At 51.5% G+C, this 26,025-nt stretch overlaps 2 protein-coding genes and 3 long non-coding RNA genes across 7 annotated transcripts in view; 3 read left to right on the top strand and 2 right to left on the bottom strand.

The window, feature by feature from the left end:
* Positions 1-11,253, top strand: part of SRRM3 (serine/arginine repetitive matrix 3) — a 104,623-nt gene extending 93,370 nt beyond the window's left edge. The window contains exons 12-14 of the mRNA XM_051991880.1: positions 3,863-4,272; positions 6,247-6,384; positions 8,798-11,253. Coding sequence (XP_051847840.1) covers positions 3,863-4,272; positions 6,247-6,384; positions 8,798-9,032 — 783 coding nt within the window. The 3' untranslated portion in view covers positions 9,033-11,253. The remainder of the gene's footprint in view (positions 1-3,862; positions 4,273-6,246; positions 6,385-8,797) is intronic.
* Positions 11,254-11,587: 334 nt separating this feature from the next.
* Positions 11,588-12,759, bottom strand: LOC127558657 (uncharacterized). Its single transcript, XR_007952958.1, has 2 exons — positions 12,670-12,759; positions 11,588-11,847 (listed from the first exon to the last, which is right to left on the bottom strand). It is a non-coding gene; the product is annotated as an uncharacterized LOC127558657 (long non-coding RNA).
* A 183-nt stretch (positions 12,760-12,942) lies between these two features.
* Positions 12,943-15,208, top strand: LOC127558655 (uncharacterized). 2 transcript variants are annotated; one of them, XR_007952954.1, is made up of 2 exons: positions 12,943-13,061; positions 14,859-15,208. It is a non-coding gene; the product is annotated as an uncharacterized LOC127558655 (long non-coding RNA). The 2 variants fall into 2 exon arrangements; XR_007952955.1 differs by having other exon boundaries at positions 12,943-13,083.
* Positions 15,209-15,639: 431 nt separating this feature from the next.
* Positions 15,640-20,840, bottom strand: LOC127558656 (uncharacterized). Of its 2 annotated transcripts, none has more exons than XR_007952956.1 (3): positions 20,751-20,840; positions 17,236-19,208; positions 15,640-16,637 (listed from the first exon to the last, which is right to left on the bottom strand). It is a non-coding gene; the product is annotated as an uncharacterized LOC127558656 (long non-coding RNA). The 2 variants fall into 2 exon arrangements; XR_007952957.1 differs by having other exon boundaries at positions 19,091-19,208.
* Positions 20,821-23,873, top strand: HSPB1 (heat shock protein family B (small) member 1). Its single transcript, XM_051991884.1, has 3 exons — positions 20,821-21,303; positions 22,365-22,428; positions 23,496-23,873. Exons 1-3 carry the CDS (start codon positions 20,901-20,903, stop codon positions 23,683-23,685), a joined length of 657 nt encoding a protein of 218 aa, XP_051847844.1. The 5' UTR covers positions 20,821-20,900; the 3' UTR covers positions 23,686-23,873.
* The last annotated feature ends 2,152 nt before the right edge of the window (positions 23,874-26,025 follow it).

The following is a 26,025-nucleotide window of genomic DNA, read 5'->3' as shown; positions in this document are numbered from 1 at the left end:
CCGGACTCCAAGGCTACTTTCTCTCAAGGGAGGAAACTTTGGGGTGGGGCATTAAAGGCCTAGAATAAGGAGAGAGCTTTGCCTTGGTAAAATAGTTGGAATTCTATTTTCCCTGACCTCTTCTTTTGCTTCCCCCAACCCCGAACAATTTTACCATCAGATTAATTAGGTCATTCTCTCAGAACACCAACAGTGGCTGACCTCCCCAAACACGATCTCCTTCCCCCAAGATTCAAGGGACTTTTAAAGCTGAATGACCAACACCCCTCCCCAAATAAAGAAGAACATTTGGAGGAGCCCAATCAACCTCAGTTCCCCTCTCAAGAGGCCTGAGATTGGATTTTTTTAAGGAAATGATTTTTTTTTTTGCTATTACAAAAAATATTTGGGGTATGATTCATTCATTTTGTCCCTTCTTTCTCTGCTATCAGTCTATCCCACTGAGGTTTCATCCTTGTCCTTCATCCTCTCTGACTACATTTCTACAGGAAGATGGGACTAAAGGACTTCTGTCTGTATTAAGCTTTATGCTTTGTTTGACCTACACCTCCCTCACATGGGGAAAAAAAAAACACTTTCCCCCACACAATTTCATTCAATGGCCCACAAGTCAGGGAAGAGGCGAAAGATCCTCATTTTGCAGATGGGGATACTGAGGCTCAGAGACGTTAGGTCATTTTCTCAGTCACACTTTGCAAATTAGTGTGGTAGAGGCAGCACCAAGACCTTTGGCTCCTACTGGAAAGTGGATGTGATCCCTGTGTGTTTTGCCCACTTTCACCTCCAAAGCTCTTCCTCATCTATTAGTAATTAACTTCCACTTCATGTCCCCTCACCTCCGCACAAATATAATCTCTCTTAAATCTGTGCTTTTTGAGAGGACAAAATAGTATGCTGGGGAAAGTCCTGATTTGGAAACAAGCAAAGCTAGAAAGTTACAATGGCTACCCCTGGGCGTCAGTGGATTTAATTCCGGGTAACTTAGGTGATAGGAAGAAAAGAATGGTTAGATGATGTAAGAGGGAGAGGTTCAAACACTGACCAGAAATGGGGTTGAAAGATAGGTACCTGCCTGGCTTTGAGTTTTTGAGGCCCCTGAAAATTTCATTCCCAAGTTGACCAAGCACTGCAGGAGTCATCCTAGAGCCAGCCAAACTTGCAGGGAGACAGGGGAAGATGGCTCAGAGTATGGTTGGCCAGATAAGCAGCAAACACAGAAATTTCAATCAGCTGCCAAATTGAAGATTTTAGACACTAACAAAGTTCAGAGGAGTGAGAGCGCAACAAAGTAATGAATCATTTAAGGAGCACTTATTATGCATTGCCTAGTCCGGTGCTAGGTGCTGAGGATGTAGATAATCAGAGGAGACTTTTTGGAGGAGGTAGGATTTAAATTTGGGAAGTAGGCTTCCCAATGCTTTTTTCCAATTTTACCTCCAAAGCTGTTCCCCTACTCGTTTTGTTTTCACCGCAAGACTTGGGAGACTAGAATGGAAGCAGGAATAATGCTCCCCATTTCAAAGATACTGGAATAGCTGAGTCCCAAGGTGCAGGATGGATTGATAATAGGGATGAATTGAGCCCAGTTCTCCTGGAGTGGGGTTTGGGGAGTGGGGCCGGATGCTGCGGAGGAGGGTGACAGGTGATGCAAACTTGAGCCCTTGGGGAATCAAGAAAAGTAGACTGCTGGATACTTGATGGGATGCAGTTAAGGCGATTCCTCAGGTCATGGGTCAGACTGCTTATGTATGGTGGGTTCCCATACCACTGAGGACCCATTCCAGCAAGGCTGCATTACCACCTCGTGCCAATGAACCTGTCTTAAGGCATGGAGGATGGGGCTTATGGTGGGGAGGGAACATCTGGATCCAGCAATCAGCTCGTCCCTCCTGCCACCCTTGCCCTCTTTTCATCCAAAGATCCCTAGAACATGTTCCCATGGTTCCCAGGTCTAAGCCTTCATAGAGCTGGTTTTCCTGGGGAAGCCGTCCACACCCCTCTTTTTGGTCTGTGCCCATTGGCAGCTCCGGTTGCTCTCCACCAAAGCATCTTGGGGTCCGACTACCCTTTGGTGTGGATCCCCTGATCTCAATCAAGGTTAAGATGATTTCCGGCTAAGAGAGTCCTAAAATAGCCTTGCAGACAGACACCTCATTACTGATCCCCTAGATGGCCTTACCTCATACTCAGGAAACCAACTCTTTCCCAGAAACCTCCTGAAATTTGCTCAAGAGTTGAACCTCGTTCATAGTCCTAGAATCCTCTCCGACCCCCACCCTCCCCAAGGACCCTAAGAAACGTTTCCCTGGTGATGTCGATGGTAGAAGGAAATTGAGGAAAGCGCCAATGACTCCCTCTCTACTCGCTGCCTCCTACACCCTCCACTCAGCCCCTTCCAGAGGCTTTTTCCAAGGCTTCTGCCACCTCTTTCGGGATCCTCCTGCCAGGGCTGGCCATTGATCTCTGCTGGGGGCAGAGCAACAGAATAATGAGCACAGGGAGCCTTTTCCTTTATTTTTTATTTTTTTATTTTTATTTTTTCACTTCCAGCCTTTAGTTGAGCTTCCAAAAATCCAAGGTGATCCCTGTCCAACCTGTTTCATAACTTGGTTTTCAAATCTCTCTGTACACACACACACACACACACACACACACACACACACACACACACACCCCTAAAAAACAGGAAAGCAAAGATCCAGGTGAGCTCCTTCACCAGTCATTCCTTCCTGAGTCAATGGCTCAGTAATTGGTGATTCCTGGTGATGGCAAGACCAAGGTCGAGGAAACGGGTTGGTTCGTTTTGATCTCTCTCTCTATCTATCTCTCTTGCATTTTTGTGAATCTAATGATGAACTTATGTTGCCCCACTTTTCCCTTCTCTTCACACCTTACCTACTAAAGGAGGAAATGCCACTTTTTTGGTAAGTGGACGTTAACCAAGAGGGACTTAAAAATCAGAATTTAAAAAAAAAAAAAAAGAGAAAAAGAAAGACAGTAGGATGAAGCTACTTACAGCTCAACAGCTCTCTGCAGGGCCAAAAAGAAAAAAAAAAATCAGTTTCCCAGGAGTTCAGAGACATATTTTATTTCAGTATCTATGACATTTGTGGTTTTTTATTATTTTTTTTCTGTTTTTTTTTTCTTCCTTTCTCTGGTTCTGTTTTCAGTTGAGTTCTCCCCAAACCCTCCCTCGTGCCGCTGTCCCCTCCCCTTCCCCCATCCCTTCCTCAGCCCCTTTACCATCTCCGTGTTATTTGAACTCATCTCTTCATTATAGAGCTCCATCTCTCTCTCTCGGTCTCTCTGTCCACGCTGTTCCCCCTTTCTGTCCCTGCCACCTCTGATATCTCCCGTGTTGTTGTTTTCCCTCCCCCCTCCTCTTCCTTTCCTCGCCCCCCTCCCCCTTTCCCCTCGGTTTGGGTTCTTTGGCCCGCCCCGTGACCCCCTTCTCCTCTCTTTGCCATCCCTCAGTCGCTCTTTCATCACCTCCGCCCCAGCCCATCCTCAGCTCCCTCCCCCCCATGTCGTCCCCCCACCCGGTGCTCCCCGGTCCTCTCTTTCCGATCCGTCCCTTGGTGTTTTTGCATGCGAAGAGACTTGCATGAGCTGCATTTATGGAGGCCCACCCAGCAGGTGCGATCAGGAAGGCAGGAAGGCAGGCAGGAAGGGGCAGGGCAGGGCAGGGCAGGGCAGCAGGGTCTGTGTAGTTTGCAGAATGCACCGTGCGTTGACGATGTGAGCGACAGCGCGTCCCGGGAGGTTCTCTTTAAAAGCCCGTCTCTCCTTCTCTCCCCTCCCCTCCCTCTCTCTCCCCCTCCGTCTCTCGTCTTCTCTCTCTTTCTCTGTGTCCCCTGTTCAGAGGCCCGACTCGCCCGAGGCCCGAGCCCACACCAAAGCGGAGCCAGCAGCGACCACGCCGCCCCGGGGGAAGGAGGGGCGAAGCCCCGGCTCGGCCTCGCCGCAGCCCCCGGCCAGGGGAGGCCGAGGAGGCCCGGGCGGAGGAGGCTCGGGAGCCGCCACCGGAGGCGGCGGCGGCGGCGGCGCCTGCGGGAGCGTAGCGGGAGAAGCCAAGCACCGGCGGCGCTCGCGCTCCGCCACTTCGGCGCCGCGGCGCAAAGGACGCCGGCGGCCCCGCGCCCCGGCCCCCCGGAGCTCCCCGCGATCTCTCAGCCGCGCCGGCTCCAGCAGCGATTCGGACGCGTCGGCCGCCTCCCACCAGCCGGGCCCAGAACCCAGCCAAGAACGGAGCCACAGCGCCTCTGGGAAAAAGTGAGAGCCCGCGGGCCCGCCGCTTGGGATTGGACTGGGCGGCCGCGAGCTTGTCACCTAGCACCCTCCCCCAGCCAGCCCTGTCACCCCTTCTCAGCCCAGCCATTCCTGTCACCTAGAACCCTCACCTAGCTTAACCTGACACCTAGCACCCTCCCCCAGCCAGTCCTGTCACCCAGCAGCCCTTCTCAGCCCAGCCATTCCTGTCACCTAGAACCCTCACCCAGCTTAACTCTGTCACCCCTTCTCAGCCCAGCCATTCCTGACACGTAGCACCTCACCTCAGCCCAGTCAGGCCTGACCCCTGCTTTTGACCAGCACCATCTACATGGTTTTGGTTAAAACCCTTTCTGGGCCTCCGTTTCTCCAACTGTAAAATAGCAGGGGGAAGCTAGATGGCTTCTGAAGTCCCTTCTAGCTCTAGGGCTATGACTCCATGACAGCCCCCAGAATTTGAACATGCTGATCCCACTCTCGATACAATCTTGGATAATACATTCCCTAGTCTGAAGAAGGCGTTGAAGACTCTGTCTCTCTCTCTCTCTGCCTCTCTCTGTCTCTATCTCTTTCTGCCTTTCTCTCTGGCTCTTTCTCATCTCTGTCTCTGTTTCTGTCTCTGTCCCCGCACATACATCCCCCACACATGCACCGAATTCCCAGTTACTGGATTCCTCTGACGGGTTACAGAATGGGATCCACAGAGGATCAAAAATCTTCCTCTCGTCGGCGTGTCCCTGAGCAGACAGGCTAACCCGATGACACCCTTTCTTAGCCAGGTCTTCAGATTAGTCCAAGTTCCTACACACTCATGGCTCAGTTGAAAGTGATGAGTCTGACAGACTTTGAAATCTCAGCCCTTGGCCTCCCTACCATGTGACCTTGAGCCTTAGTGGTACCTAAGTCCCTTCTAGCTCTGGAGGGATCTCTATGTTTCAAGACAAGGGGGATGGGAATTTACTGAGAAGATTCTTTAAGGAGCCTAAATTAGTAACCTGGAGCACCCTCTGATCACTAGCTGGTGAGGATCGAAGCAGCTTGGACAGTACCCTTGGTCAGGAATCCAATCCCCTTCTATTACATCTGGGGAAACTGAGACCCAACAGAACGAGAGCCACTGATTCTTGCCCAGTCACATTTCCCAGGATTAAGCAGATTTAGTCAGCATCTAGCTGCCCCAGCCTGTGCCTCCAATTGAGGGATAGAGTAGAGAATGTCCATGGATTTGGAATCTGAAGGCTGAAACTGGATTCTAGCACTAGACTTTTAAGCTTTTAAGACATCCTGGGAATGTATTTACCTTCTGGGGTCCCCAGGTTTCTCTTCTGCCAAATGATGAGGTGCTTAAAGCTTCTCCTAAGCTAAAGACTAGGACTAGAAGTAATGACAGCACCTGGAGCTAGATTTTGGGCTGCCTAGAAAAAGCTCATGGGATTCCCTCCAGAACATCCCCCTAAGTGTGATCAAGTGCCTTCCCCAGGTAGGCTTGTTGCTATCCAAGCTTATCAGTGGCGGAGAGAAGGGGTGCCCCTGTCAGGTCCCGGTCCCTAGACCTCCAAATCCTAGTCCCCTGCTCCCTCCCCCAAGAGATGAGGGCTGATGGGAGCAACATCTTTGCTTCTCTATGGGAGAAAACCACAAGGTGGCAAGGCCCTGCCAGGTGGGAGGGGGTCAAACAGGATGGCAGCTCCTGGAAGGCAATGGGCACACAGAGCCTCAGAGAACTCCTAATGAAAGGACCCGGCAGATCATACTGAGGGTGCAGCAATGGTCACGTGATGATGTGGGGACATAGGGAAAGCAGCCATCAAGCTTAAGGGTTTTGGAATTGGAAGGACCTCTGTGGCGCAGTCAAGGGAAAGTATCGGGGATGAGAGAAGGGGCAAAGGGGAAGCAAAGGGAGAGATTGGAAGAAAGATTTTGAAATCCAAAGGTCCACCATCGACTCCAATTAACGTGAGCCCATCTCCGTTCCAGAGAGAAGGAAGGTGACGGCCGGACAAGGCACCCAGAGGGGGAAGCTACTAGGCCCCGACGGCGGTCCCGGAGTTACTCACCCATACGGAAGAGACGTCGGGATTCACCTAGTTTCATGGAGCCTAGGCGGATTACCAGGTAGGGGACCGAAGGGAGGGATGGGAGAGGGACTAATCAAGGGGAGATATTGTGACCAGGGCCATGGACTCCATACAAAAGAGATAGGGGATACCCAACCCTGAGTGCTTGATCTCGGAAAATACAAAGGAAAAATTCATCGGACTCCCCGAGAGCTACATAGAAAATGTCTTTGATCACAAAAGATTCAGGGCTGGGAGTAGGGGCTCATTGCTGGGTTCAGTGACCAACGTCGGGTATCTGGGCTCTCTAATGGAAATGGAAATTCAGTGTCAGACTTGAGAGCTTAGGGCTGGAGAACAGGGAGTCAGAGTTGGAAATCAGGGTCCCCGTGTCAAGGATGGAGGCTCAATGTCAAAGATAAAAAGCTCAATGTCAGTGTTGGAAGCTGATTGTCAAAGATAAGCGTTCAGTGCAAGGGCTGAGGACTCAAGGTCCAGGATCATTATCAAGGACAAAGCCCAGCTCTGTGGTGAGAATGATGGTTGGGGTGCTGGGGGGAAAGCCCCTCACTGGGGCTGAAGGGCAGGGGTCAAGTCTCTGTGAAACACTGATAAACAAGCATGTAGAGAAAGCAGCTCAGCAGCAAATCCTATGGGTTTAGGACTGGATGTGGGAGAGATTGGAGAGGTTAGCCAGTCTGCTAGATGCCGCAGGGTGTTCAGGGACCCCTCCCACTGCACTAGGGCCCTGTTCCCCCGTTGATCTCTTCTTTTTCCCTTCCATCTCAAGGTTCCACCCGGAGGGAAGCTGTGGCCAGGATGGGGGAGGGGGGACCAGCTTGGTTACCATGGTAACCCTCCATCAGGACCCTCCCCCATCCCTGAGGGCTGCCTGGAAAATCCCTGTGTGAGGTGTTCAGCTCTCTCAGTCTGTCTGTCTGCCTCTGACAAGACTAACAGTTCTGCCTAGCTTTAAACTCTCTCTCTAGGAAATGGGGGGCAGGAGGGAGAGATAGGGAGGAAAACAAGACCTGGGGCTAGTGGGGTCTCCCTTTCTTTCGAGCTTCACACGTGGCGTCCCCTCCATCCCCGCCTTGCCACCGTATTTCTCTTTAGGTCTATTCCGAGCTCCCAGCTTCCCTTCAGGCTGAGGGCAGAGATAGCTTAGCCCTTTGGACATGGACTCCTTCAAAACCCCCTGGAAGAGATTAAAAAGTCCATCAGATCTGCTCTGAAATCAGTCAGGGGCTTTGTGAATTGGGACCTCCCCATCGCCAGAACTGACTGGAACTTAGCCCCTCCCCCCCGCTTGTGTCTCCTGGGTGAAGGAGCCCCCCCATCTTAAACCTCCATTTCTCCCTGTCCACCACATGCAAGGGGTGAAGCCTGAGACTTCTCAATCAAACACTGAGGCAACATGTTACTGTAGAAGCAGCTCTGGTGTGCGGGTCCGAGGTCCTGGGGTCATTTTCAGGAGCTTCCGCTTAGTCAATAATCAGGACGAAGTGCCTGCTCCGTACCAGGCGCTGTGCTAAAAGCTAGTAGCCCTGAGCAACTTTGCCTCAGTTTCCTCATCTGACAAAAGAAGGGGGCTGAGGTTCCACCTAGCTCCTGACCTAGGAGCCCATCTTTTCCTTCCTGGGAGTAGGGGGAGACACCAGCTGTGACCACAGGACCGTTACTGCCCCTGGATATGGTGCTTCCTGCCCTCCTCCCTTCACTAACCCCACGGTGTTTTCCTTCCTGTATTAACTGGGGTCTCTGAGGGGCTCCCTGCTAACCACTCCTCTCTCTTCTCACAGCTCCCTGGCTCTAGACTAATTTCTAGAAACCTGAGTACCTAAGGGGGAAGCAGGGGGAGGGAGACTGGCTGCCTGTTTGTTTTTTCTGGGGCTGAGGAGGATGGCCCACAGGATGGTCATCTCCTCAAGATCTAAGAAGTGGAAGATATTACAGTGGAAAGAGCCCCAGGCTATAGCTCCAGCCCTGGACCCACTGTATGACCTTAACCCAGTCACTTGCCCATTGAGGTCTTAATTGTCTCTTCTGGAGGTGCTTTGGGGTTTTGGATCACCAACTCCCTTCCCACCCTGGATGAGCCCTTAAAAAAAGAACCCATGTCAGTGGGCGGTACTCTGCCAAACTTTAGAAAGTGGAAAAATTGGATGGGTGGGAAATACTTCCTAGCTTTGGAATTAGTGGACCTGACTGAATGCCGGCTCTGTGGGACTTGGGCAAGTAATTTGACTTTTCTGTGGCCTCAGGCTCCTCATCTGTAAAATGGGAGGGATAGACCCATGGCTTCCCAGTACCTAGAGGAGCCTTTCTCTCCTGGAAGATGCGAGTCCCCCTCCTCCCCCTAGCTTCTCCGCTCAAGTGCTCCGGTTATTTGCAGCCAAGTGAGCCCTGCTGGGAGGGCCTGCTGCTGCTGCTGCTGCTGCTGCAGAGCCTGATGTCTCTTCTCCCCGCAGCGCCCGGAAGCGCCCCATCCCCTACTACCGGCCCAGCCCCTCGTCCTCGTCGTCCTCCTCCAGCTCCTGGAGCAGCCACTCCTACAGCCGCAGCCGCAGCGGGACCCGCAGCCCGGACAGCTACAGCAGCCGCAGCGGGAGCCGCAGCCGGACCCGCAGCCCCTCCAGGACCCCCAGCCCCAGCCCCAGCCCCAGCTACAACAGCCGCAGCAGCTCGGAAAGCGGGGGCTTCTGAAGCCCAGAGAGACCCGCGCTCCCTCTCCCTCGGATCCTGCTCCTTCCCGCTCCCACTCGAGAGCCCCCCAGACGCAGCTCCCCCTGGCCCAAGGGACCCACCGTGAGCGGGCTCCGAGGACCGGGAGGCGGGTCAGAGCCAGGAGGCAGGGGCGAGCGGGGCCGTTCTCCTGTGCGGGCTGTGGGAAACCCCCCCCCACATACATCTCACTCCCCACCCACCAGCCCTTCATATTTCTCATACCCCCCCGGGGTGGGCCCAGGTATCTGGGCAGCCCAGGCCAAAAGCCCCGCGAGGCCAAATGCACCCACTGCATCCATCCCTGACACCCTCCCGCCAGCACCAGGGAGGCCCCCCTCCACTGTGGGGGCAGAGAGAAAACCTCCAGGTGGATGGAGATTCCGGCCCTCTGGCTTGCCCCAGGGTGGGGAGTGTCCTGTGGCCTAAGCGGGCCTAGGGGATTCTCCCCCATCCTCCGGCCTCCTTTCCTCTGACCCTGTTGTACAAGGTTGGGTTGGCGACGGGGGCGCTCTGTCCTCACGGGACTGGGGCCGGTGCGCCCCAGGACTCTAGAGACCTCTGCCCAGTTTGGGCACAGGGCCTGATGACAAAGATCGGGATCCTACCGCTTCCAGAAGGTGCCCTCTCCGCTCCGTGGAGCTGGGCACCAAGAGCCACTGAACACAGGATATGCTCAGTCTCTGCCCCGGACCCTGTTCTGCCCTGAGCCACCCATCCGCAGGGAAGGGGGCCTGGGAAAGAATCCGCTTTCCTGGAGAGCCCACCCAAGGAGGCGAAGCCCCTCCCTCCCAGAATGTATCTCCAGACCCTGCCCCTCCCTGATTGGTTGGCAGAAGTGAAACCTGGCAACTTCCCGAAGCCCTCTACTCCCTTCACATCTGCCCTCCTGTCTCGAGCCTTCTTTTCTTTCCCTCAGCCTTCCGGACTTTCCTTTCTTTCTTTTGGCCTTGTCTTGGGGGAGCTCAACGCTTGATGTCCAGGAATGCTCCTGAAAAGGGGGCCTCTGGCTTCAATTCCCATTAAGAACACCGGGGAGGAAGGGTCCAACAATACAGTGAGTGGGACCCAGGTTCAATGGAAGACTCCTTGACCTTTGAGCCGTGGGGCCCTTCATGGAGCGATCCCAAGGAAGGAAAGGAGACACGGCTCTTTTCCTAAGGTGGCTAAAAGGTCACGTACCCCAAGGCAGAGGGATGGAGCGGCTGACCTTTCCATCCCCCAGAAACAGAGCTGGACATTGGGGGTGGGGGAGGTACAAGTGACCACATCAGGCTGACTGTTGGACTCAGGAAGGAAACCTCACCCACGATGCCCTTTCTCCCCTCCCCAGGGCTGATGTCCCCTGCCATTATGTATTTCACCTGGGTTGAAAGACCCATCAACTAAGCCTCCAGCATGGCCCTCCTCTGAGGTAAACAAACTTCCCCACACAGACACAAGTCTCTTTCATCTGTCCTGCCCTGGGATCTACGTATCTGGGCCCGAGGAGTGACTCGGATTCCAATGGGACTTCCGGAAGTAGTTGCTCAAAGGGGGCTAGTGAACCTTCAAAGTGGGCTCAGTCTCGAACTCCAGGGCCAGTATTACACTAAGTCGGCAACATTCCCCTCCCCCAGGGAACTAGGCTGCTATGGAATTTATTTATTAATTAATTTATTTGCGTCTTATTTATTCTCCCCCAGGCCTTGAAGGCCGGGACCACCCCTCTCCCTCGCCACCTTGCCAAGCCAGGTATCGGGATCTTTGGCCCTTGCTGCTCCTTCCCTGGGGGAGAGGGTATCTTCCTCACCACCCCTGCCCTAGGCACACATTGCTCTGGCCCTGGCAAAGGACAATTTTATAGGGGGAGGGTCCTAGGGACCCCACCTCTCCTTGTTCCTTCTTGATTCCCACAGTATCCCCTCATCCCTTTTGTTCCCCACCCCATTGCAGGAGCTGTGCATCAGGGATATCACCAAGTCTTCCTCAGTCCAGTCATGTCCATCTGGGGGGAGGGGGGAAACCCGACCCACAATATGGAGAAAAGCCCGTGCCCTGTCCCCTCGGGTAGGCCAGGATGCTGTTCTGCCTCGATCCGTTCCGAGGTAGGATTCAGCCTGGTTTTTCCTTTCATTTTCCTTTGATTTCTTTCTGATCCTGAGTCGAGGTGTAGTTTCCTTGAGATGGTTGGAATACAATAAAACACAAAGTATACACTGTCCCTGTCACGTGGGGCTGAGTGTTCAGTTGTTCCCCCCGTATGTGGGGGCTGGTTTTTTCCAAAGGGGGGAGATTTTTTTTAGAAACTTTATTATAGAATGTCAGTTCCAGAAGGAACGCTAGGAATCATCGAATCCAATCCCTTCGCTTTACCGATCAATCGACAGACGTTTATGTTCCAGCTATGGGCCAAACACGGTTTTGAGGACACAATGTTTACAAAAAAAGGACCTTACATTCTAACGTGTGTGGAGATGGGAGAGCAATAACAGTATATATATGTGTGTGTGTACACAGAACAAATATAAAGAGAATAAAGGCAAATACTAGGTGACTGGTGGGGTAAGACTTTATGGAGAAGGTGATACTTGAGCTAAGTCTTGAAGGTAGAGAAGAATTCTGTGCAGTAGAACTGAGAAGAGTCCCTGAAGATACACCCAAATGGAGAAACTGAGGGCACAGAGAACTCGTTTGACCCTGGTGAAGTCACAGAGACAGATCCTTGCCTCCATTCCCTTCCTGTGTCCCTTTGAGCATTCCGTCACGTCTGCCACATCTCTCCCGTACCTGCCCATTCCCGCAGTCCTGGCTTGACCTGTCAGAGAGAAGGGTCTAATCATTTCATTCCCTCTGAATTAGGAGAGACTATGAAATCGAGAGAGAGTAATGTTGAATCCAAAGGAATGAATCCCTAATAGTAGAATCTGGCATCAGTGAGGGAAGTCTCTGAATGGAGGGAGCTTGCCCCATTATCTTCAAGTTCAATCCAATTCCACAAATCTTATGAAATATCTACTACACGAAAGGAAATGTGACCTAATGGAGAGAGCACTGACCTGGAAGTCAGGAAAAAAAACCCACTTGTGGCACATTGGCTGTATGATCCTGCTTATGTTATTTAATTTTTATTTCTGAGGTAGCTTTTTAAGATTATACTTTGCAGAGGAAAGGATTTTCCACCCTAAGAGCTCCCTACATCCAGGAAACCACAGATTCAGGAGAAACAAAGAAATAAAAACAAGAAATATTTCCTGCTCTCAAGGATCTGTGTTGATATGTCATTATCAGTCACTATTTAGAATTGTGGGAATCTGGAGAGGTGTCATGGGAAATGTGACAAGTGCATGACAGGAGTCTAGTTCAACCATCCACCCTTAGACAACAAAGTGTAGGTGGGGTGGAGAGAATTCCAAGGGAAGGGAAGGAATTCTCCGCTGACTCACACTCTCCTTGACCTCACAGCCTGTAGGGATGGAGAAATAATGGCTGCCATAATCAAATCTGGAGGCTGTGTCCAGGGAATGAAGAAAGAGGAACACTGTATGTCAGGACCAATTTTTTAAGTCCCCCATAGCTTAAGGAAAAATGACTTGTAATTTCCTTTTTCCAGTAGAGTATGAGGAGAAGGAATCCCTACCCCCTTCTCAAAACAAAGCTCCAAGGCAGCTTCCTCTCTCCTTCACCATTCTCTGAGAGAGCAATCCAGCCTCCCCACCCCCAACCAGACCCACCCCTCTTCCCCATTTACTAATAGGGTCTCCAGGATTGGATGCATCATTGCTGGGCAACAGGATGCTGTGCATTGTTTCCCACCTGGCTGCTGGGGGTGGACAATGAATTGCTCCAGGTGTCGCAGTGAGAGTGGAGAGAAAGCTCAGGCTGGGCTAAAAAGAGGGGAGCCCGCATTACCTTCTGGGGTGGGGTCCGCAGTGTGACGCAGGCAATCATGTTGTGTCTCTCAAAGGGAGAACAATGAATAAGAAGGGGCTGTCGATGCCGAGTTTTAACAGGAGGAGGCAGCAACTTCAGGTGTTGACTTGAGAAGGGCTGGGTAAGGTCAGGGCTGTGCTGTGTGCACAGCTGCAGTGGGACCCCGGCGGCAAATAACATTTAAGAGCCGAGGTGCTCAGGGACCACAGATTTTGCAAATAGGAGTGGGGGTCTTTTCTGTTCATTCAGGGGTTCCGAGGAAAAGAGTAGGAAATTTGTCAAATCCCTGCGGCAGATTCAACGCCCAGGGCGGGGACTCTGTGTGAAGGCTAAGGGCTTCCCGCTGGATGTGGAAGCCCGAAGTCGCTACTGTGTCTGGGTGCTCAGTGTCAATGTCGGAAAGGATGCCCTTGTGAGGGATGCAGGCAGCTCAAGATGAGGCAGAAGGATGCCCTGTCTGGGAAGCGGGATCCCTGTCAGGAATTGGGGGTTCAGTGTTAGGGATGGAGGACTCCGTTTCAGGGGAGCGGGATCCCTGTCAGGAATTGGAGGTTCAGTGTTAGGGATGGAAGACTTCGTTTATCACTGTCGGGAACTGGGGGCTCAGCTTCAGGGATGGAGGACTCCGCTTTGGGAAGCAGAATCACTGTCGGGAATTGGGGGTTCAGTGTTAGGGAGGGAGGACTCCGCTTGGGGGAGCGGAATCACTATCGGGAATTGGGGATTCAGCGTCAGGGATGGAGGACTCCGCTTTGGGAAGCAGAATCACTGTCGGGAATTGGGGGTTCAGTGTTAGGGAGGGAGGATTCCCGTTTATCACTGTCAGGAATTAGGGGTTCAGTGTTAGGGAGGGAGGACTCCGCTTGGGGGAGCGGAATCACTGTCGGGAATTGGGATTCAGCATCAGGGAGGGAGGACTCCGCTTTGGGAAGCAGAATCACTGTCGGGAATTGGGGGTTCAGTGTTAGGGATGGAAGACTTCGTTTATCACTGTCGGGAATTGGGGGTTCAGCGTCAGGGATGGAGGACTCCGCTTCGGGAACGGAGGCTCAGTACTAGGAATAATTCTTGGTCTTGTGTAGTCTAATGGCAAAGTCTACTGAATGCTCCCCTGTCCAGCTCAGTCACTTCCATCTTTGTCTTTCTATTCCTCATGAAGGAGGGAGCGGCCCCGAAGCCTCCGCTCTGCCTTTGGTTTTCCAAGGCTGGGAGGGGGCGCTCTCCCCGGGGCTCAGCCAAGGTCTCCCGAGCGGCCCCGTCCCGCCCCACCCCCTCCTTCAGTATTTGCTGCAACATGAGTCAGCAGGCTGCGGGTGGGAGTGGGAGTGGGGGGGAGGGGAGCCGGGACACTGAACGCCCAATGACAGACTGGACAGAGGTCCTGCAGCTCCTCTTGTTCCAGCCGGGGAGAGCGAGTGCGGAGGCGGGCCGCGCCCAGGCTGTCCCCCGGGACCCGCGCGTGCTGGGGTGGGAGCTTTTGCTGCTCCGACTCGCGCAAAGCCGCCGCCTCGCGGTCCTCAGAGGCGCCCGGGGGTTCAGCTCGGCCGGCCACGAGCTAGCTCTCCGCGAGGGGAATCCCTTCCTTGGGCCGGGGGCGGGGCGGGGACCTAGGAGAGATTTCTCGCGGCCGGCCTGCGGGACACCCCCCGCCCCGCTTCCCCCACGTGGGCCCGGAGGTCCAGGTCACACACACCTCCCTCCCGGAGTGGCCTCCCCGAGCTTCAGGGACCGTGCTCTGAGAAGTCCGGGAGAGGCTGCGGGGACCCTGCCAGAGCTGCCGGAGAGATGGAGGAGGGGCTTGTTTCCCTGGATTAGTGACTCCCCCACGGGGCCCTTCCTCCGGGGCGTTTGCCCCCGGCACCCGACCCCAGCCTCCCGTCTCTGTAACCCCTGCAGATGGATCCCTGACATGCTTCCCCTGCAGCCGGGTGCCGGGGTCTCAGGGGCCCCAGCATCTCCGATCTCGAGCTGGAAGAGACCTTAGGGGCCACGGAGGCCAAAGTCCTCAGTTTACAGTTGAGGAAAGGGACTCTGGGGCCTGAGAGAGCCCGTCTGTCTGCCGCCCCCTGCTCCAGACTCAGCCCGCGGCCCTTCCCGAGGCTCCGGTCCCCGACCATGTCCTTAACAGGGCTTCTCACACATAAAGTTGTCATTAATATCCGGGTCACCGTCACTCATGATCGAAGGGGAGGATACAACAATATTGCCAATAGATAAATACATCCGATCCTGCCAGAGGGCGGAGACGGGCCTGGCCCCAGGGATGGGAACAGTGATTTCTCTTAAACTTCCTGCGATCACAAGGGACAGTCTGGAATGTTCTTGCCACCCACTCCCATTTTTCTCTCTCCCCCAGGATACTCTGGATAGTCAGGGATGGGTATTGACAGGACTTCACTTCCAATAATCCAATCTGGGCTCCCCTTTGTCGCAATCCTCCCCAGTCCTGTCAGAAGGGGTAGGAGTGACTGTACTTTTATTCCCCCCACTCCCTTTATGGTGAGACAATTGGAGTTAAGTGACTTGCCCAGAGTCACACAGCTAAAAAGTGTTAAGTACCTGAGGTCACATCTGAACTCAGATCTTCCAAACTCTTCACTTCAACATCTCCCTGCCCCTTTGCCTTTGAAAATCCTTTAGAACTTGGCTGCCTTTCCTCAAAAACAAAACAAATATATTTTTTATCTCAGTTGGTTTTTTTATTTTATTTTTAAAAGATCTCTCCCTTCTTGGTGATATTAGGATCAGAAAACTAGAATCCTAAAAGACTCAGAGATCATTCAGTCCAACTCCAGCATTTTACAGATAAAGACAGTTAAGACTAAAAACAGGGAATTTATGTGCCCAAGGTCACATAGGAAAAGAGTCAGAAGTGGAATTGAACACAGTTCTTGTTTCCAAAGCCAGTGCTTGCTCTCCACTGCACCACACTGCCTCTACCAAAGTATGTCTCAGCTGAATCAAGGGATTAGTCCAATATCTTCAATTTACAGGAGAAAAAAAAAGCTCAATTTAAAAAAAAAATGTTTGGAATTGGAATAAAGTAATCTCAGCTGAAATACCAAAAAAAATATATTATATATATGTTTGGGAAGAGGTCATTAACCTTGGAAGAAAGAGAGGGTTGAATTTAGCACCAAGAGAGAGCAAATGGCATGACCAAGGTCATGGCTGAAGTGACAAAGCTGGAATTGGTCCGTAAGTTTCCTAACTCCCAGTTTAGGTTTGTTTCCTCGAATAATAATAATGATCATCGTAGAATAGAGGTTGTGATTTTAATGACATAGGGAACTCCCAGGTGAAGAAAGTCTCTCCACCAATGCAGATAAGTACCTTCTTTGAAGCATAAGTTTTGTCAACTGGGTGGAACCAGCCTCTAACCTATGGATGGCTTGAGCTGGACAGAGCAGGGTGGAGATGGGAGAGTCAGAAATCAAAGAGAAGTTTAATTTCAAAGTCAAGGAAAGTGGGGACCCCACCCTAATGGGAGGGGGGGGAGAACCCAAGGCAGTGTAGTACTTACCTCAGTACTCCTACCTATGGCTACGAAGTGCGCCATAGCCTTGACAATGGGAGGTAACGTTGACGATGAGACAAGTTTGAGTCATAGCAGGACCTCACGACCAGAACATGGATACTTCTCCAAGCTTGTCCAGACTCAGAGAACACCTGGTGCTGCTCAAAGGAATACAATAATTAGGTGGTTTTGCCAAAGGGTGACATCATCCAGAGCACAAAGGATTGTTGTTATGCCAAATTCAGGGTCCAGCCTGCTTGCTGAAACTCAGCCCTGGAAAACAGGGTGTCTCCCAATATCTTGATGGTTTCCTAGAGGTCACACAGCCAGGATGTGTTAGAGGGAGGACTTGAACCCAGATCTCCAAGGCCGGCTCTCTATTCACTCCTCCAAACTGCTAATAATAATAATAACTGGTGTTGTTATATTGATTTTTTAATGAATTCTTTTCAATCTCACAGTAATCCCAGGAGAATCCATTCCTCCAAACTGCTAATAATAATTGACATTGTTAGGTTGGTTTTTTAATGAATTTCTTGCAATCTCACAGCAATTCCAGTAGAGCAGTGCTATTAGGATCCCATTTTAAAGATGAGAAAACTGAGGTTCAGAGGGATTACTTGTTTCAGTGTGACCTTAAGCAAGTCATGTAATCCTTCTGAGTCTTAGTTCTTTCATCTGAAGAATGGGATCAACTTAAGATGGTTTCTAAGATCTCTTCCAACTCTGACCTCTATGACCTGCCCAAGATCCTACCTTTGGTGAGCCGGGATTCAAACCCAGATTTTCCAAACATGCCCAATACTTAGCCCAGGAAATTTTTCATCTTAGAGCAGCCCAACCTGTAAAAGGAGATAAAAAAAAGTGGGAAGGACTTAGGGGTTATGGAGGGCAGGGAGCTACATCAGGAGGTGGAAGCTAAGAGATCAAGTCCTGGGTTTGGTGGGGAATGGGGACCACCAAGCCTGGGCAGGTGAGCCCTGCTCAATCCTTGTATTCTTGGTCTAGTGTTACCCTCCTACCCTCAAGGCTGGCAGAAGAGGAAAAACGAATCGAGGCTCTAGGATCAGAGAATTAAGATCTGGAAAGTCAGATCACCTTAGAGGTAACCAAGTCCAAACCCCTCATTGCGCAGGTGAGAGGAAGTGATTTACCCAGAAGCCCACAGCTAGTAAATAACCAAGCTAAAATCCTACCCAGCTCTTCTCCCCGTCCAACCCCCATCCCACTGTCCCCTGGGCTCTCTTGCCAATTCTGTCACTGAGTCACGGTGTGATCTTGAGCAAACCCTTTTCTAGCTCTTGATCTCAGCTCCTTTCTCGGTAAATGAGAGATCAGACTAGAGGATTCTAAGCTAGTTGGACAGATGATTTCATGGCACATGGACAGCCTCTATCCATGGGGACAATCATAGACACGAAGAGTTTTTTCCTGGATTCATGTGCCTTCAAGTTCATTTCTCAGAGGTCCAGTAGGACCCCCGTGGTTGCTCCCTAGGGCTTACTTCCTCAAAGCTTTAGCTCTGAACCCAGGTGGAGACGTCCTTCCTCTTCCTAGCCCCAGCCTTTTCCTTAATGGCCCTGTTCCCTTTCGCTAAGTATCCTTTCTACTCCCTCCAGTCTACACTAGAGTCTGTTCTCTCCTTGGATTTGGTCTCATTCTTGATGGAAGAGCTAGTGGAGAAGGAGAACTCTCAGGGAATGATTTCCCTGCCACAACCAGGAATTTAGAGGTGACTGGAACAAATATATCTGCAGTCAAGAGGCCACAAATTAAAGGAAGTTGAGGGGAGAGGGCATGAATTGGGAGCGACACGGGAGAGGCAGAGTCAGGGGACGCAGACTTTTGGGTGTGATTCCCTTTTAACCCCTGACAGCTGTATGACCTTCCCCTGGTTTCCACACTTCTCTGAAGGGTGGGTACAATCCTCCTGGACAAGGATGAAGGGAGATTAACCTGTCAAATTGTTCCAGCCCACACCCACAGAACCCAGCTGGCGTTTGTGGGGAGTTATAAAAGGCTTTGAGATTTTAACTTGAAAGAGATCCAGAAGCTTTCAGCTCCTTCCTCCCAAGGAGGAGAGACTCCCAGACTCAGGGGCCGGGGGGGAAAGACTCCCAGACTCAGGGGCCGGGGGGAGAGACTCCCAGACTCAGGGGCCGGGGGGAGAGACTCCCAGATTCAGGGACAAGGGGAACGGGGGAAGATTGACACTCCCTGTGGTTTCTGATCTCACCTGTTTTTTCAGAAAACAGGCTTGGGTGGGGCTTGGAAGAACAGAGGAGGCAAGCTCAGGGAAGCAGAGCGGAATTCCTGGCCCTCCATCCCCGCTTCCCCATCTCAAAAGGACTTAACCTTGTCTGATACCCAGAGCAGCCCCGCCCTTGGCCGGAGTAACCTGTTGGTGGGAGGAGAGTCAGTGGGAACAATTTAGATAGAAAAACCCAACTCGAATTATTGCGTTTCCGATGTTTGGATTATCCTCGTTTCCTTAAAATGGAAAAGATCCGGGGCAGCGGAGAGGTGAGGGCTGGGGAAGCTGGGTAGATTTCCTCCCCTTCTCCTCCCTTTCTTCCAGATTGCTCAAAGCATTTTATAGGTGTGATCTCACCAGCCTTACTCCAGCCCGTTGGGAAGGGACACGGTGTGGGTTTCAATCATCTGTCTCATCTTGGAGTTTGGAGCCTTTTACGGGCTTGAGCTCACTCATTTCTCCAGTTCTCCTTGACCTAGGGGTGGGGAAGGGGGAGGGGGAGACACCGATGAGTAATAGGAGCAGAGATTTAGATCTCAGAATTCAGAGGTCATAGGATCATAACCAGCTGGAAGGGATTTCGGAGGTCATTTAGTCACAATCCCTCATTTTAGATATGAGGACACAGACCCCACAGAACTTGGCCAGGGCGGGGGTGGGGGGGGAGGAATTGTCTAGAACCTTCATGATAATTTCGTTCTAGAGCTGGAAGACACTTCAGGGTTTGTTCTAGTCCAATCCCCTCCTCCTCCCATTTCACAAATGAGGAAACTGAGGTCTAAGAAAGTGAATCAATTCTCCGGGGTCCCGCAGATATTGTGTCAGAGGTGAGATCTGAACCTCTGATCTTGGAAAGTTCTTTCTATAGAGTGTCCACAGAGGGCAAGGGGGGGGGGGCTTGGAAAAACAGAAGGTTTTGTCCTGTGCTACCCAGCCCAGAGGATGGAGAGGGTGTTGTCTCCTCAGCGTCTCAGTGCCAGAATCTCCCTCCCTGCCCCACCTTCTCACACCATTCTATACTGGAATAGTTACTGTTTCACAAGCAAGTCCCCCAAGAATAGATATTAGGGGTCTCCAGCTCCCAGCCCCCCTGGAAACTGGGAGGTCTCTGTGTGTGTCTGTTGTCAGGGATTAGGTTATGTCATGGGGCTAAGAGCTAACTGGGCAAAGGGAGACAAGGGAGAGATGGAACAGGGGCAGGGGATGGGTACAGGAGGATAAGGAGGAGAGGAGGAAATATTCTTGGAGAGAAAGGGAGGGAGCGGGGAGAATGGGGAAAAGAAGTTGAGATTCAAAGCTGAGACTTTTTCAAGGTATTGAACCAAAGAGGGCAGTCAGTCTTACTCCCCAGTCCCACCCTGGCTGTGGGGTCACTTCTGCACTGCGTCCTCCCCAAGTGTTCCCCTATCAGGATGAATGTATAGAGCTAGGAGTCACATGATCCTTCTATTGACGATTTATAATGGCTAAGTAACCGACTCCTAGAGCCTCAGTATCCTCATCAGCAAAATGGGAGAAGGGGCTTTAGGGTTTCTTCCAGTTCTAAACTTTATGAAGCTCCAGGTCTCCCGGTTCACGTCTGTGTTCTGTGGGTCACGAGCAAAGTCTCAGCCTCTCTGGGCAATGAGGAGAGGTACTTATTTGAAGGGATGTCATAGAGAGAGAGAGGGGCAACCCAGTCACATCCTGTTCTCTGGGTCACTCGCTTAAACCCGTACTCTCTGTACCCTGGCCTGGGTTCTGATCCAAGTGCCTGGAGAAGGGGGGAGGAAAGAGGAGATTCTCCCCCCCATATACCCCCTCCCCCCCATCCTCCAGCCTCTCACCACCTTCTCTCTGCTTCCTTCACTTTCCAGAAAGATGAGTGAAAGTTCCAGGTCCTGGGCAGGGCTTGGACTTGTTTTCCCTCCCTCTTTTCTTCTGTCTCTCTCTCCCCGAGGAATCTAAGGGGGTGGACGTTGTCCTGGCCCGGCCCCCCTGCTCCCGCCCCCCAGGCTTTCTGCCCCAGTGTAATTACCATTAATAGAGTCCTGAGACCGCCTGCTAAAAATAACCGGCTCGGACTCTTTATAGCCGGGGCCAGCCCAGCCTCGACACTCCTTCCCAGAGCTCCCGGGGAGAGCAGCAGGTCCCGAGCACTCCCACCTCCCGCTGACTAGTCGCTGACATGACGGAGAGACGAGTCCCCTTCACCTTTCAGAGAAGCCCCAGCTGGGACCCGTTCAGGGACTGGTACCCGGCCAGCAGCCGCCTCTTCGACCAGTCCTTCGGGCTGCCCCGCCTGCCGGAGGACTGGTACCAGTGGCCCAGCCACACCAGCTGGCCGGGCTACGTGCGCCTGCTGCCCAGCCCCGTGGCTGAGCAGGTCCCGGCGGCCGCCGCCGCCGCCGCGCCCCTGGTCCCCCCGCCTCCCGCCCAGGCCTACAGCCGGGCGCTCAGCAGGCAGCTGAGCCGGGGCATCTCGGAGATCCAGCACACCGCCGACCGCTGGCGGGTCACCCTCGACGTCAACCACTTCGCCCCCGAGGAGCTGACCGTGAAGACCAAGGATGGGGTGGTAGAGATCACGGGTGAGCTCCCAGCCCAGTCCCTTGACTGGGGGGCCCGTTGGGGGGGGATGCGGTGGGGGGCAAACCTGGCGATGGGCTCGGAGGGGGCGGGGCGAGCATTCCTCCTGAGCCTTCACGGGGAGGATACTGAGAATGCCGTCGGTCCCCGGCTGTCCTGGGATAGGGCGGGGCTGGGGGGCTGGGCGGAAGGGCCGGATACCCCACGCCGAGCCGGACCCTGACGGGTTAACCTAACCCCGAGGCCCCTCCCAACATTCTTCGCTCTCCTCCACCCCGGAGGAAGCGGGTACGCGCTGTCCCCTCTCTTAGCCTGGACTTGCAGGAGAAAACATGTTTCTCACTGCTGCTCATGGAGAGGAAAGGAACCGAGACCGGGCTTGGCTCGCAAACCTTTTCCCTCACGTGCCAGGCTCGAGCCCCCAGCAGGGCTAAGCCCCGATTCCCCACAAAGCATTAGTAGGAAGCCAGTGGGTGAGCACTTATTAAGTGCCGACTGTGTGCCAGGCGCTGTCCTAAGCGCTGGGGATGCAAACAAAGTCAAAAACATGGCTCAGAGCCCAAAGCCCTGCCTGCCTTTGGAACCTTGTGATGCAGCCTCTGCTCAGGGCGCTGGAGCTAAGCCCCCATCCCCAGCTCCAGGCTCTCCCAGCTAGAGACTGGGCATGCTTCCAGCTCCTGCCATAGCCGAAGGCTTCCGAGAAAACCACTTGCCCCGCTCCGAAGCCTTGGGACATTGGCACGGTCACTCCCCCATCCCTTCAGGATCCCAGCATAATGGGAACTCCCCAGGCAAGAGAAGGCACTTTCCAAAGGATTATGGAAAACCACTGGGGCTTCAGCCAGAGATTCGGAGTTCAAAAGTTTGATTCTGCTGTTTGCCCAGTAACCTTGGAGTCATTTCCTTTCCCTGGGCTATTTCCTTTTCTATTAAATGTTGTTCTCTAAGGTCCCCAATTCTGGGATCCTATGAGAAAACAGCTGGGGAGGCAAAGGGGGGGGGTGGTCTTGTGTATCTCCCAGAAGCCCCCAGCCTTCATTTGTTTCTCTCCTATTTCCCCCAGGCAAACATGAAGAGAGACAAGATGAGCACGGCTTCATCTCCAGATGTTTTACTAGGAAATATACGTGAGTATTGGAGAGGGAGCTGGTCCTTTGGGGGAGTTTCCAATTCCCAAACGTGCCTCCTTTATTCCTTCCCCATGTCCCCTCCCCACCCAGAACTCCAAACTGATACCAGGGTTTGGGGGCTCTTGTCTGGGCCTTAAATGTCAAGGTGTACGGGGAGTAGGAAGTCCTCAAGGCATAGAGTGAGAAAGAGAGAGAGAAATGCTCAACTTGGAGGTCAGAAGGACTTGAATTCAGATCCCACTGTCGCCATTTGTTAGCTATGTGACCCTGGAAAAGTGACTTGACCTGAATCTCTTTAAAAAGAGGGGGTTGGGCTAGATGACCTGTAAGGTTCCTTTCAGCTGTAAACATAGGGTGTCTATGAGTATAAATGGGTCCCTGTGACGGGGATGGGAGCTTATGGCAGGAGATAGAGACTCAACTGCCAACCTTGAAGGCTTATTGTTGGTGATGGGAGCTCAAGGCTAAGGCCAAAGGTTCAAACCTTTAGAAAAGTTTGTTAAAAAATAAAAAATCTCCAAATATTAAGAGCCTAGAGAGGGAGCATGTCACACTGGACAGAACATTAGTCTAGAAGCCAGGAGGAAAAGGGTACAAGATCCCCAACCCCAACATATCTGGAAGTGATAGTAGAAAGCATGGGTGTGGATAGAATCATCAAGAAGGTGATTATTTCACCCAGAGAAAGAACAATGGGAAGTGAGTGTGGATCACAACATAGCATTTACACTCTTTCTGTTATTGTTTGCTTGCTGTGTGATCCTGGATAAGTCATATAATTCTCAATATCATAGGTAACTCTCTAAAACTTTAAGGTTCAGGGAAAGGGGCAGCCTAAACCGTTAGTTGTTTCTTCACCCAGAAGTTCCTACACCAATGAAATCACAAGTCCGGTCCCTAATCCTGTATTAAATGTCTTTGATATACAAAACACTCTGCCCGGACTGGAGGAAATACAAAGCTGAGAGAAGAAATGGCCGCTCTCCTCCCTTAACTTCTGACAGGCTGCCCTGGCATCCCAACAGTGGTCTTACAACTCAAGTCTCTGTCCTTTCTCTCTTCAGCCTGCCCCCCGGTGTAGACGCCACTTCAGTTGTGTCTTCTCTGTCCCCCGATGGGACGCTGTCCGTGGAAGCCCCTCTGCCCAAGCCTGCCATCCAATCTGCAGAAGTCACTATTCCAGTTACCTTTGAAACCCGTGCTGAGATTGGAGGTGCTGATGCAAAAAAGTCAGAAGGAGCAGCTTGCAAATAGAGACCCCCACGCCCTGAGCCATCCGCCTGGGGAGCCCTTGCTCTCTCCTAGGCTGATCCCTTGAAGCGTATCTATCAGTCTGCTTTCTCTCTATCTTCCCCCCCCCCCCATCCTTCCCTTGCTATTTTATACTGGAACATTTACTGTGTTTCCTAAATAAAGCTGGAAAAAATACTTTGATGATTAAATTGATCCGGTCTCTACTTGGGGGAGCTAAGGAATCTGAAGCAGACTAATTGGTGTTTATCAATTCAATGCACTTGTGTGTATTAAATGGCTACTATGTGTCAGGAACTACATTAGAGATGGGAAATAGGAAATCAGTCCTGCCCTCAGAGTTTACATTTTGGGGGTATCCTTTCTAGGAAATTTACTGTGGACCATATGAAAAGGGTTAGGATTAAGGTTTGTGGTAGAGGTAGGGATAGGGGTAGGGTTAAGGTTAGAGTTTAAGATTTGTGGTAGGGTTTAGGACAGTTGGTGACTTTGTTGAGCCCTAAGTTTCTTAAAGGTTTTATCAAATGGATGGATGCAAAAGCATGGGAGATACAAAGAGAAAAATAAGATAGGTCTTATTCTCAGGGTGGAGAAAATACTTAGAGGTTTCAGCTGAAAATCAGATGGGTGGGAATATACCCTTGGTCCTCAAGGCATAGAGACAACGGTGATCTTCAGCAATGACGTTTCCACTGAGAAGATCATACCCTTTTCTGATGTTGAACCGTGTGACAATATCAAGGACATTGACAGTGAGAATTCCCTTTTCTGGGGCTTCAGTAAATGTGGCTGCTGAGCCTGAGGGGAAAGAGGCGCGTACAAGGTATATCCGATCTCACCCCCAACAGGTGTTCTGGAGAACCAGACATCTTACAAGGCTCTGGTTCTAGGGAGAGTGGTCTTCCAACTTAACTGCACAAGAAGTGTGTCTGTCATACTCTCATTAGGAGAGTGAGGAGAAAATGGCTGTGGTCTTCCACGGAGGTATGGGAAGAGATCTGAGGGAGCCCCAAGATGAAAGTTCATCTAATAACAGCGGACCCCAAGGGGGTTTTTACAAGATGATAGGTTATTGAAACAAATAAAGGGTGGTATGACCTAGTGAGTAGAGAGCTGGCCCCTGAATTAGGAAGACCTGATACATTGTACCTCTCTGATACATCGGACTTAGTGGTTCTGAATGAGTTACTTGAATTCTTAATGTTATCTCTTAAGGCTGTAAGTTGTATACAAGTTTTGGTAGAGAGAATCCTCACATTGAAAGTACCCTACAAAGATCAACCATGACGAAAATTGATCCAGGTGGGATCTTGTCGGGAGGGAGAAAGACAGCCATTCCTGAGACCATCCAGTTCATCTGTTTCTCTCTAACTTGGCAATAGCTTCAATTTCCCAAGGATAGTTGGTCAATGGCTAAAGAGTTTCCTCTAAGGGGTCCAAATAGATCAGTCAACACAATTATAGTGTGTTGTAATACTTAGATTATTAAGTATCTATCATGTCCCAGGCACTGTGCTAACCATTATGGATATAAGACAAAAATCAAAATAGTTCCTGTCTTTAGAGAATTTAGACTCTGACCTTTCCCACTTGTTATACTCCCCAGCCATAGTTCCCAACCCAACCTCCCAACTCAGCCTAAAATTCCAGCATAAAACCCTAAATCTCCAAGGTCTTCAGCACCCTTCAGCCTCATCCCCAAGTCCTTAGCTATAGAGTGCCAGGAGATAAGAATTCATTCCAGGTCCTAAATCTTACAGTAACTTGGCTCCCCCAAACTCCCTTATTGAAATCGCAGAGACTGCTTGTCAATATAATAAATTAAGAATCTAGCCACTGAAGCAAAAATGCAATTTTGGATTAAAGGCAAACCTTTGAACTCAGGATGGGGAAAAAAAGCCCACAATAGAGACTAAAGGCATTTGGGAGAAAGCCATTTGAGACAATGGTAGGACAAACTTTACCCTAATGTGTATCTCAACTATTTACATCTCTGTCTAATTAACCAGGATCTGCTTAATCATTTACATCTCAGTAGATCTTATTTGTTGGAGAAAACTGGAGAAAATTCAAAGAGTGTACTTTGTATCAAGTCTATGAGCATTTGCGGTATATATATTTGTCTCTCTGATCAATAAACTTGGAAGAGTTCCTATGGGAGACTCTCTACACCTGGTCCTGGTAGCTTCCCATTCCTCAGTGCCTCTCTTCCCCCTCCCCCATCAAGTCCCTCAGCTTTCAAAAGCCCCAGACTTCCAGGCTGCCCCTTGCTGTCCCAGTCTCTTATCACCAATTGAGGCTATTCAAACAATAGAGACTATACAAACTTATTAGGTGCCATGA

The sequence above is a fragment of the Antechinus flavipes genome, chromosome 4 (assembly GCF_016432865.1).
Source record: "Antechinus flavipes isolate AdamAnt ecotype Samford, QLD, Australia chromosome 4, AdamAnt_v2, whole genome shotgun sequence".
Classification (NCBI taxonomy): domain Eukaryota; kingdom Metazoa; phylum Chordata; class Mammalia; order Dasyuromorphia; family Dasyuridae; genus Antechinus; species Antechinus flavipes.
This window is presented reverse-complemented; position numbering and strand designations above follow the sequence as displayed.

Excerpts from the sequence above, each read along its gene's own strand:
- HSPB1 (XM_051991884.1), top strand. The coding sequence starts at position 20,901 with ATGACGGAGAGACGAGTCCCCTTCACCTTTCAGAGAAGCCCCAGCTGG. Across the intron at positions 21,304-22,364 it reads TGGGGTGGTAGAGATCACGG|GCAAACATGAAGAGAGACAA; the intron begins GTGAGCTCCCAG and ends TATTTCCCCCAG. Across the intron at positions 22,429-23,495 it reads TGTTTTACTAGGAAATATAC|CCTGCCCCCCGGTGTAGACG; the intron begins GTGAGTATTGGA and ends TTCTCTCTTCAG.